The 11,902-nt window shown below is 32.0% G+C and overlaps 2 protein-coding genes across 2 annotated transcripts; both read left to right on the forward strand.

The window, feature by feature from the left end:
• Positions 1–3,215: 3,215 nt before the first annotated feature.
• LOC141679019 (uncharacterized) lies at positions 3,216–4,698 on the forward strand. Its single transcript, XM_074485497.1, has 3 exons — positions 3,216–3,681; positions 3,790–3,880; positions 4,353–4,698. The coding sequence occupies exons 1-3, from the start codon at positions 3,492–3,494 to the stop codon at positions 4,471–4,473; spliced, it is 402 nt and encodes a 133-aa protein (XP_074341598.1). The 5' UTR covers positions 3,216–3,491; the 3' UTR covers positions 4,474–4,698.
• Positions 4,699–5,419: 721 nt separating this feature from the next.
• Positions 5,420–8,518, forward strand: LOC141679020 (UDP-glucuronic acid decarboxylase 4-like). Its single transcript, XM_074485498.1, has 8 exons — positions 5,420–6,083; positions 6,254–6,552; positions 6,680–6,827; positions 7,004–7,083; positions 7,172–7,255; positions 7,340–7,414; positions 7,848–7,940; positions 8,136–8,518. The coding sequence occupies exons 1-8, from the start codon at positions 5,822–5,824 to the stop codon at positions 8,352–8,354; spliced, it is 1,260 nt and encodes a 419-aa protein (XP_074341599.1). The 5' UTR covers positions 5,420–5,821; the 3' UTR covers positions 8,355–8,518.
• The last annotated feature ends 3,384 nt before the right edge of the window (positions 8,519–11,902 follow it).

An 11,902-nucleotide genomic window follows, 5' to 3' on the forward strand; every position in this document is an offset into this window, starting at 1 on the left:
CGAGGAATTCATCCATCTACTAGTAGAGAAGTGACTTGATTTATATTTTTTCCTGATCAGCAAGGTATCAGGTTTATGCCAAAGCTTTCCTCCTTCCAAAATCATTGTGTATTAAAACTCTGTTTATAATTTTCATAACAGAGGTTTTCAAGGAGTGTATGATATATATATATATATGTATGTATACATATATATATATATGTATAAATATATGGACTTAATGACGTATCTCGTAACTTTATCTCTTTTGAATGATATTTTAAAAATTGATTATATACAAGTTTTATCGTGTAACCTCCTCTATGTGATGAACTTCTGAAACTAATTATACTTTGAACAGTGGTATTTCAAGTAGTTTTCGGAAAAGATATAAGTATATTGGAGTATTTTGTAACTTCACCTTTTAAACTTATATCTAGTAAATGTTTATCTTATGCATAAAAAGATTTTTAGAAAGTTATTAATAAAGATGCTTTGCACTAGCAAACAAACTATATGTATATATATATATATATTTGAAAGCAAATATATTGAGTATTTTGCGACTTCATCGCGTTAAGATATCAACTTGGTTCCTTTTTGCTTGACCAGGACTTTCATACATACTATGAGAATGCTCATATATTGTTAGTTAATATACATGTTATTTTGGTGAGCTGTTTTGCTCACCTTGCTTCATTTCTTCATCACACAACAACAGCTAGACAAGATGGACATGAACAAGCTTCAAATTCGCAAATGGATAGGAAACGTTCCGCAGTTACCGGTAGGCATTGATGTCGTTGCGGCCGAGGTAGGAGCTACCAATAGGTTAGGCTTTCAACTTTTGATGTACCAGACTTATGTATATATGAATTGTTATAATGGCAAGGAATATGTAAATTTATTCAGAAATTCTTTTGAGGTGTAATAACTTATAATTGTGGATAATATGACTTGTATTATTTTCGGATTTCATCTATGAGACTATAACTTGTGGGGTGTGTGTGTGTGTGTATTATGGTGTCACGGTATGCAGTAGTTGGTTGTTTATTAAGATTAAGTATTATTAATGGAAATGGAACTCGTGACAACCCGAATCCCCGGCCTCAGATCAGGAGGTGTTACAATTCCTTTGTTTTCTCTTGGGTTGCTGCATCTTTGGACGATTTCTCTTTTTATTGTTGCGTTCTCTTTTGTTTCTACGTCTTTGGATTCATTTGGAAGTTTTTGGTTTGTTTGGATTCGTAACTCTATTTTTGGATTTGTTTGGATGCTCTTGAATCAGGTGTTGCAGTTATAGATTTGTTTGGTTACGTGGCTCCGTCTCTTGGTTGGCAAATTCCCGATTCAACATCATGAGATTGAGGGGAATGTTAACATATATAATGATATTATATTATTGAATAGTTAAATTATAATAATATTTTTCTTATTAGGATATTTTCCTTTATTATGTTTGGTTGTTGGCTATATAAGTACCCCTTCTATTGTAATTGAGAATAAATTATATTATAATAAAATCTCTCTTCTCAATCTATATCATATACTTTATCAAGTGATATGTCCTTGAATGGGTGAGCCAATAACATGGTCCAGTGACCTTGATACAAAGGGATGCATTGTTGTTAGTATATAATTTTACAAAAAATGATATTTTCAGAATGTACTGAAGCATTCAATTTTAAAATCTCTTGATATATAGAGGTTTAATGTGCATAATTATATGTCGTGTAATGTATATTATCTTGGGTGAATTTATTTTATGAATTTATGAGTGGGCAAAATGTTGTTCTTCCTAGTATAGTAAATTATAGTTGCCTGATATATATGCCTCCTTTGATTTTGGAAATTTCCTTGACATCCGGCTGTAATTTAGTAAGAACCAGACATTGATATTTTTTCTTCGATTTGGTTAGCTTTCTCATGGGTACTTGATTTTCATTGATGTTTTTTTTCTGCTGGTCTTGGTTGGGACTCTCATACAACTTTTCTGCTGGTTTTGGTTGGAACTGCCATATAACTTTTTTATTGGTTTTGGTTGAAAATCTAATATACAATCTCGGTCTCGCTTTGATGATATTAGGTCTTTGATAATATTTTTTTTATTTCTTTCTCTCTCATCTTCCTTTCCAATTTCTCGTGCTGATGATGAGGGTAGTCTTAGACACATCTGTATACTTCTCCGCCTTTTTTTATTTTATTTTGTGCTCTAGGCACATTATTCACGGGGTTGGTATAGGTTATTTGATGCTCGAGGCACATTGGTTTAGTATATTTGGTGCTCTAGGCACATTGGCCTACGAGTGATTGTTTAGTTTATTTGGTGCTCTAGGCACATTGGCGTTTTGCAGGGATTGGTTTAATTTATTTGGTGCTCTAGGCACATTGGTTTAGTTTATCCGGTGCACTAGGCACACTAACCCTTCGCGTGATTTGATTAGATTTGGATACAATTTGAATTGGGATACAGTTTTTAATTTTTAGTTGGTTGAGGATTGGATACAGTTTGTTAACTTTGATTCGGTTATTTGGAGTTTGTATTGGATTGATTTTGGATCTGGATTCAGTATCGCTGCAGTTTTGATATTATTTTCGATGATTACAGATTTGTTGCTTTCGTGATTTGATTATTTGTTTTCTCTTGGGTTGTTGTGTCTTTGGACGAATTCTCTTTTGTTGTTGCGTTCTCTTTTGTTACTGCCTCTTTAGATTCGTTTGAAAGTTTTTGGTTTGTTTGGATTCGTAACTCTGTTTTTGAATTTGTTTGGATGCTCTGGTGTTGTAGCTTTGGATTTATTTGGTTATGTGGCTCCGTCTCTTGGTTGGCAAACTCCTGATTTAACATCGTGAGTTTGAGGGGATATTAATATATGTAATGATATTATATTATTGAATAATTTTATTATTATTATAATTGCTTTATTATGATATTTTTATATTATATTAGGTTATTGTGTATATAAATCTCTTTTCTATTATAATTGAGAATAAATAATATTATAATAAAATCCCTGTCCCTCTCCATGTCATATACTTTATCAAGCGACATATATACTTTATCAAGCGACATGTCCTTGAATGGGTGAGCCCATAACATGGTTCAGTGACCTTAATACAAGGGATGCATTGTTCTTAGTATATAATTTTACAAAAAAAATGATATTTTCAGAGCGTACTGAAGCATACTTCAATTTTAATATCTCTTGATTTTACAATGTTTCAATTTTAATATCTCTTGATTTTAAAAAAGAATAATATTTTCAGAGCGTCCTGAAGCATTGCTTCAATTTTAATATCTCTTGATTTATAGAGGTCTAATGTGCATATTTATGTCCTGTTATGTATACTGTCTACTACTTTTATTGGGTGAATTTATTTCATGACTTTATGAGTGGACAAAATGTTATTCTTCCTTTTATAGTAAATTATATGGCCTAATATCTCTGCCTCCTTCCTTCGATTTGGGAAATTTCCTTGACATCCGGCTGTAATTTAGTAGGAACCAGACAATGATTTTTTATTTATTTTTGTGTGTGTATTTAGAGAAAGATTGCAATTTGTATTTGCAGGCATTGCTTTCACAAGAAAAAAAAACAGATTTATTTGGTTGCATCAACTTACACAGGAAAATGTCCGAACCAAAAAGGTCGTTTGAATCTCTCAGGGAATGGGTTGTAGATCACAAGCTTCGAGCTGTTGGTAATTTTCATGCTCGCGATAAATGGGATATGATCTAATTAATTTTGTCTATTTCAAGAAATTAACATTAACATAGATGCAATATCTAATTTTTGTTCATGTTTATAGGATGTTTATGGCTTAGCGGCATTACTGGTTCATTTGCGTACAACTGGACAAAGCCTAATATGAAAACTAGCGTCAAGATTATTCACGCCAGGTATCAATTTCTGCTATCTTGTAGTATTGATGAAGGCTTGTAGCAGCACAAAGTCACATTTTTGTACTTAAATTGCATTTTTTTGACGGACTGTTTAAAAACAAAAACTGGTGGGTGCTTATGCACCGAACACCTGATAAATTGAGTGCCTAGCATGAGGGCGGATACAGAAGGGGCGCTCAAGGTGCTTGAAACCACCCCTAACCTCTGTATCTCTATATTGACCTTAAAAATGTAAGATTATTCAACCTAATTAAAATTCCAGACAACCTATACTTGAAAACAACATGATGCTTATAATTTTATTCCTATTAGTGAGGCCCCAGGAAATGTTTGTCGCTTACAGAGATGGAACGCCTAAACACAGTCACAAACACTACAACCCTTTACTGTTCAACGTTCACTACACAACCCACTATCCCACATCTTAGGAGGTGTAATTTTGTGAAAATTTGTTGCTTGGGAAAAACAGGTTGCATGCTCAAGCTTTAACCCTGGCAGCATTGGCGGGAGCTGCAGTCGTTGAGTACTATGATCACCGGACAAAGAAGAAGGAACGTGTTGCTGAGTTTCTCAAAATCAAAGACGAATGAAAGTTTAGACTGGCTGCCCTGTGTACAGTAATTACATAATCTGCATTTGAGCCTTAAAATACTGTACACTTGTCTCACACATTAGATCCCTCCACCCTGTAAACTTTTGTGGATAATAATGTATTCTGTGAATATAGCGCTGGACCTAGCACTAAATTTCAATTTAAGAATCCAACTGAAAATGCGGTACATTTAGTAGGGTACCATTTATTTATTTGGACTGAACCAGCTTATCTTCATAATTCATAGTTATAATCAACTGATTATTTCAATAAAATTAATGCTTTTTATGAATAATTAATCGAAAATCATTGGTTTGCACTTCTTCAGTACCAGTGGTCTGCCAATTTGATTTCAAAGTTTTAACTAAAACTAATGGTTTTTTTCTCTCAAAATATGTTTTGATGATACTTTCAGTATCAAATATTAGTGTCTATTAGTGACTTTCATTAGTTATTGCTAAGTTTGTTCTCTTTTAAACCAAAATATACAGTGCAAGTCTATAGAAGTGAGTTACCAGTTATCACTTCAATACCTTATTTGTTGAACCAGCAGTTCAGTGGTTCTGCAAATTTCATCCAACAATTTTAATCCATACTGTCCCAACTCCTTTGTTATTGAATGAAATTAACTAAAAGAGACAGACCGAATATGAAATTAACAAAAAAGGAAAAGAAAAGGGCGACTCCTTTATTTATTATATTAAATTTTCCTCGATTAACACTCCAATTAATCGATCCCATTCAATCGTTATACGATTAATCACTATAAGGTGAACTCCACTTTCAATAACATCATGGAATAAAAAAATTAGCAGTATATATATTATTACTAATTCTGGAATCCTGTATTCATTACTGTATACAAAAATTCTAATACATCCAAAATGAAGTTTTGTACTTATTTAGAGGGGCATAATTACCCAAAACCAAAAACGTTTCTCATGCTTGCAGGCATAATAATCTCTCACTCTCTCTCTCTGGTCTCTCTCTCTCTCCCTCTCTCTCAGCCATTTAAGCCTCTGTTTTATGTGAAGTACTTTTTATTATGCCACCTAGACGCTAGTTGATCACCAACCCCCAAGTTCAGGTAGACACATGTTACAACATTGTTCAGGTCACGTTAATCCCAATTGCTTTAAAATAATTACTCTGAATACATTCGACATCTACATGCATTTTATGTCTATCCCCCTGCAGTTAATTCATTTACCATATGTTCTCCCTCTATTTATATTTTATTAAGTGTCCTTTATTTTCTTTATAGATTATGGTCACATTTCCATTCGCTGCATAAACACAAACATTTCAGATTACAATTAGAGATCAATTTAAGTAGAGTTTTACTTATGGCTCCTGAATTGATCAGTCCAAAAACAAAAGTTCAGGAACAATTTAGTTTTGTGACTCCTATTCGATACGTGCTTCGTGAGCAACGTCTTGTCTGGTTCTTCGTTGGAATTACTATTCCAGCCATTGTTTTCAATGTCATCATTCCATCACCTTTTCCGGTACTTGATCAGATCTCTCGCGATTCGTTTCATTCTGCTAAATTGACTCATGTTCAGAGACGTGTCATGTTAGAGGTTCATGGCACTCACTTGAATGCAGGTACACTATAATCTCTCTGCTACATTTTCTTTTTTTGAAAATGATTGATTGCAAAAATTCAATACACTCTTAAAGAGATCTTCTAATTTATATGTTTGAATTTAAAATGTTACAGAGATAATATACTGATTGTTAGGCTCGGATTATTTGAATTTGCATGTGTTGTGTAGGTGGTAGAGTACCTTTGAGTTTAAAGACTAAGAACTTGAGGGTATTGGTGACTGGTGGTGCCGGTTTTGTGGGAAGCCATTTGGTCGACCGGCTTTTGGAGCGAGGGGACAGTGTAATTGTAATTGATAATTTTTTTACAGGTCAAAAAGAGAACCTGATGCATCAGTTTCAGAACCCAAGATTGGAGCTCATTAGACATGATGTGGTTGAGCCCATCCTATTGGAAGTTGATCAAATTTATCACTTGGCTTGTCCAGCTTCGCCAGTCCATTACAAATTCAACCCTGTCAAGACCATTATATCCTTTTTACCTAGCCAATTAGCAAATTGTTCTTTTTTTTGCTTTAATGTTTATGTAGTAAGCTGAAATGAAAATGTATGATGTTTGGAGTTCCTTGACTTAATTTCTGTCGGTTGGAGTTTACAAGACAAATGTAATGGGGACCTTGAACATGTTAGGACTAGCAAAAAGAGTCGGTGCTCGCTTTCTGCTAACAAGCACTAGTGAGGTATATGGTGATCCCCTCCAACATCCCCAGGCTGAGTCCTACTGGGGGAATGTCAACCCCATTGGTGAGTCAATTCAATTTATTTTACATAATTTGTAGCTTTAAGTCATAACTAGGAGTAAACTAGTGTTGATTTCACTAACCAATATCAAAATGCGATAATGCTCTAGCTTTATATGACTAGTTAACAGTGCAATTAGTGCTCAGTCCGTTCTGTGTATGCTTTTTGTAATGGTGCAGGTGTCAGAAGCTGTTATGATGAAGGAAAGCGTACGGCTGAAACCCTAAGCATGGACTACCACAGGGGACTTAACCTTGAGGTTCCTTTACTTTTCAAACAAAATTGTTTTTGCTTAAAAAAAGAAATTATATATTATGAGGAACTTGAGGAATATTCTTCTTTGGCAGGTAAGAATTGCGCGTATTTTTAACACCTATGGACCACGTATGTGCCTCGAAGACGGTCGTGTTGTTAGCAATTTTGTTGCTCAGGTGTGATTTTATACATGTTTTTAGACTTTAACTAAATCATACATTAGTGGTATTAACATTCTGGTATTTGTTTTATGAGAACAGGCCTTAAGAAAGGAGCCTTTGACAGTTTATGGGGATGGAAATCAAACCAGGAGTTTCCAATATGTTTCCGATTTGGTAATGTCATTATTTTGTTCTTTCAAAATGATTTTCCTCTAATTTTATATGCAAATTTAGCTTTATAAACTGGTTTTTGATCTAAAACAGTATTTAATTATTTAACTACTAATAGGTGACCTGAAGTTTTTTAAAGTCTTGATGGATGTAATTGTATCAGTTTTATTAGACATTAAAACTATTCCATGAACAACACTCGATCTGAAGTTTTAAATTAGGCTAATGGAATGAAAATTAGTCTTGAAGGCAGTCATGTGTTTGTGGGGATGAGTTTCTGACAGTCTTGCCTCTCCATGTGAATGTTTATCAAGGAATTGAATCTAAACCATACAGTTTATCCAATTGTTATTCACGTTGAAAAGTATTGCTCAATCATGGTGACACTATGGTTGATGAGCAGTGTTATGTTTTTCTATGTCTGATTTCGACACAGGTTGAAGGTTTGATGCGACTGATGGAAGGCGAACATGTTGGTCCTTTCAATCTTGGCAACCCTGGTGAATTTACAATGCTTGAACTTGCCAAGGTAGATTATCCATGCTATTTTCCAAAGTAATATTTGCAAGACAGACACGATAATAAACTAGTTAGGACAATTTAAAAAACTTTAAACCAAAGTTTGATCAAAATTTTATCTTGTAAAAGTGTACTATCACTTCCACTGGAATCTAATTACAGAATGATAAAAACTACAAGAAAATTGAAATGTGACTTGGTGCAGGTAGTGCAAGAGACGATTGATCCAAATGCGAAGATAGAGTATAGGCCTAATACAGAAGATGATCCTCACAAAAGAAAGCCGGACATTTCAAAAGCCAAAAGTCTCCTGGGCTGGGAGCCAAAGGTACCTCTCCGCAAAGGACTCCCTCTCATGGTATCAGATTTCAGGCAACGCTTGTTTGGCGATAAAAAGGAATCTGCAGGCATCAAACAGTCATAGGCTTAGATAATGTCCACACATTTGTGTAGCAATGCTCCTTTATATGAACTACATATAGTTATGATCTGTCATTTTCTTTAACAAAGAAAAGGAGACCTGCAGTAACAGAACAACTTAAATATTAAGATCAATAAATAATTCTTGAGAAAACAAATTTCTTTGTCTGTCCCTCAGGATGATATTTCTGTAGACCCAGTTGGTTAAAAAAAGGATAAGTTCGAATTCCAGTGCGCCGCAGGTAGGGCTGCGCTTATCTCCTGTAAATAAAAAAAAAGTTACCTAAAAGAACTAGTAGTGTTTTTATTAGTATCATGGCAGTGCTGTCACACAAATTTTGTATTTGTTCCCGCTGCTCTTACTCTCCAGTCTCCTCTACCTGGGTGAAAACATTTTGAGGGAGAAAAACGAAAATATGTACATTTTACAAAAATCCGAAAAAGAAAATGTATTTAATTTTTTTTCTTGCATTTCCAAGTTTTTGAAGCAAAAATAATAAAAATGAACCAACAGGATGTCGAAGAATTCAGATTTGAATTTATATATGTTAAAAAAATATATATTTAACAGTATTTGTAGATATTAAGGGAGAAAGGAAATTCAAATTCTAATTTTTAAACGAGGCGAATTGGTCATTACCATACCTAAAAGTTATAAAATGAAAAAAGAAAATTAAATTTTTAAATTTGAGGAGCCTTAAAAAAACATGATTAAAGCGAAGCTTCAGGGAATTCCCTTTTATATTAGTAACTAGGAATATAGCATGTGCTTCGTGAATCTCTACAAATATATAAAATTAATTTATTTTTTTTAATTAGTTTTAAGCTTCCACATTATAGAATTATAATATTAGCTAAAATAATTTTAACAAATTATTTATGTGTAAAAATAATATTTAGAGTTAACATTTAATTTTAAAAAAAAATTAAATTAACCTGTAGAAATGAAAAATTAGGTTAAAATATAGTAAGGGTGTGTTGGACATACAAAAAGTTATTTTTCAGGTTGTGCGTAAAATAAATGTGAATTTTACGGTATTGCTCGTGTGAAACAACGAAACTGGTAGTATCGTTTTTTAATATAATATTTTTATATAAATTTACTTTTATAATAACATGTATTATAATTAAAAAAGATAATATTAAGTTTGTATAAGCTAAAATTGAGGTTGTTTAAATAAAATGGAGATATTTTATATTTGTTAATAAAATTTAGCATATTATTTTGAGAGAATATATTTTATTTAGAATAAGTATCAAGAATACGATTACCATAGTTATTTATTTTTTCTTGATTGTTAAGTAATAACAAAATTTAGAAAATATAATTAATATTTGTCACATCAAGATATGCATTGAAAGCCCCTTACGAGTAACTAATTGAAAAATGCTTATTTGGGGGGAAAGCTGGATTTATTATTTCTTATTGGTTTATTATTTCTGCAGCCCGTTATTTTAATTTTTCCAACCAGTGTGCATATTTCAAATTTTTGATTTATTTCCAAATTTCTAAATATTCAAGTTTCACCTAAAATTAAAAAAATCTAGTATTTTACTTTTAATAATTTGTATTTTAATATATTTCTTTTTAAATTTTATTTTTTATAATTTTATAATCATGTATTAAAGACAAATTTAATTAAAATTTAATTTTTTACTTATAAGCTATGATTGACAAAACACATATTAATTTATAAATAAATTATACATAAATTATCCAAACAGTTAAATAACTTATAAATATTCATATTACAAAAAAATTTCAACTTCTTGTGATAAGTTACATTTACAAACAAATCTCAAAGAGACCCTAAATCTTAAAATTCAATCAAATATTAATTGATCATGCACATTAATTTGAAAAATATGTTAATATTTTTTACACCATTAAAAATATAAATATGTTACAATTTTACATTGACACCACATATAAATATTAGTAGGTTAAATATCTTTTTTGCTAAAATCATTGTGTTATCTTTGATTTTTTTTATACAATTTAAGTTCTTACTATTACTCTCATTCTCCAGTTATTTATTTGTAATAACATGATCCGACATCGACTAAAGATTAAAATTATCTTTTTACAAATTTAAAAAGTTGAAACATAAATTTAAAAATTGAGCAAAAAAAAAATTGAGCAAATACACAATTGCCGATACAAATAAGAAACACGAAATGAAATTGATTTATTCATAGGTGAATAAAAAATTAATTTTCATTAATTGATTTTTATTTCATTTTCAGTTTGCAAGTTATAATTAAATAAAGCAAAAAGCAAAAAAGGGTAAGTAAAAAGTCTTCCCAGTGATCACACACCTTTTTTGTTAATGTTAATGATTTTTTTAAATAAGAAATAATGTTAATTGTGACCTTTTTCTTACAAGCAAGAAATACTACTAATGATAAGGCTTAGCACACAAGTGAGACATTAGAACATTAGACAATAGTTTCAACCCAACTTAAAGAGGAAAAAAGGTTTTCACAACTTAAGCATTTATATTTGGCCAATCTAGCTCTTCTCCAGTTGTATTCTGAAACATGGCCTTCTGACTGTTGAAATAATATAGATAAGCTACTCATTCAGGGAAGTAACATAAAACCTATATTCTAGCACTTATATTTGTGCAAAGGAGAGAAATTCAATTTCCTGGATCAGAGTCATATTCAGGTAGTACCCGCTGGAAAGAACTTCCATCTGAAATATATTTGAAACAATAAGAATATTTTTTTTGTGCGTGTGCAATATTTTGTGGTTAGCAATCAAGAAGAAATATGACGTCACTTATATTAATTGGCAAATTTATAGAATTTGAGCTCTGATGTGTTCATCCCTATTAGGAGATCAAATACTTGGTAATTGGTAGTGAGAATATGGCTGCCAAGTAGTTGATACTGCAGTGAGAATTAAACCCCTGGGATGTCCAGGCCTGTTGTTTTCATTGTAGTATTATGATCAAAGAAAACTATATTAGGGAAAGAAACTCGTTTCAAAAATCACAAAAATGGAGAAAACATTCAGCTCGAAACTTAATGGCAATAAGTAGAGCTTGTCTCAAATGTCACTAAGTGAGTATTTATATTCGTGTAATTTATGAATACCAAAAAAGGAATAAAGAAACAAACTATTAATACAAACCTCCAAGATCAGATATATTCCGAGCCATAAGGCTAGCGAGCCTCTTACATTTTCTTTTAAGAAAACTATCAGGATTATGCTCCAAACACCAAGCCAGAATTTATAAACTAATTGAAGAATTGATGCACCCGTTTATCCTCCACCTTCACATGTTTGACCCATGTCACCTATATAACATTTTAATCTAGGCTAATTAGTGCAAGTAATAATTATTTGTACGTTTTTATAGCCTTAAAAAACCGCAGTAACATAAATCAACGATGTAAAGAAATGAAGAATGAGAATATTGTTGGGGTCACCCTTGAGTGTCCATTTGACATACCTTGAATGATGCATCCAGAAAGTTTTCTCATGTATATCGGGAATGAGGGTAGATAGTTATAATCTTTGAGCTATCAAGGGAAAAATCAACT

This window comes from Apium graveolens, chromosome 8 (genome assembly GCF_009905375.1).
Source record: "Apium graveolens cultivar Ventura chromosome 8, ASM990537v1, whole genome shotgun sequence".
In the NCBI taxonomy this organism is placed as follows: Eukaryota; Viridiplantae; Streptophyta; class Magnoliopsida; order Apiales; family Apiaceae; genus Apium; species Apium graveolens.

What these genes read in the sequence shown, in the direction of transcription:
- LOC141679020 (XM_074485498.1), top strand. Translation starts at nt 5,822, where the DNA reads ATGGCTCCTGAATTGATCAGTCCAAAAACAAAAGTTCAGGAACAATTT. An exon ending in TTAGCAATTTTGTTGCTCAG is followed by an intron (nt 7,256 to 7,339) that starts GTGTGATTTTAT and finishes TTATGAGAACAG; the next exon opens with GCCTTAAGAAAGGAGCCTTT. An exon ending in TCCAATATGTTTCCGATTTG is followed by an intron (nt 7,415 to 7,847) that starts GTAATGTCATTA and finishes ATTTCGACACAG; the next exon opens with GTTGAAGGTTTGATGCGACT.
- LOC141679019 (XM_074485497.1), top strand. Translation starts at nt 3,492, where the DNA reads ATGATTTTTTATTTATTTTTGTGTGTGTATTTAGAGAAAGATTGCAAT. An exon ending in TCACAAGCTTCGAGCTGTTG is followed by an intron (nt 3,682 to 3,789) that starts GTAATTTTCATG and finishes TCATGTTTATAG; the next exon opens with GATGTTTATGGCTTAGCGGC. An exon ending in GTCAAGATTATTCACGCCAG is followed by an intron (nt 3,881 to 4,352) that starts GTATCAATTTCT and finishes TGGGAAAAACAG; the next exon opens with GTTGCATGCTCAAGCTTTAA.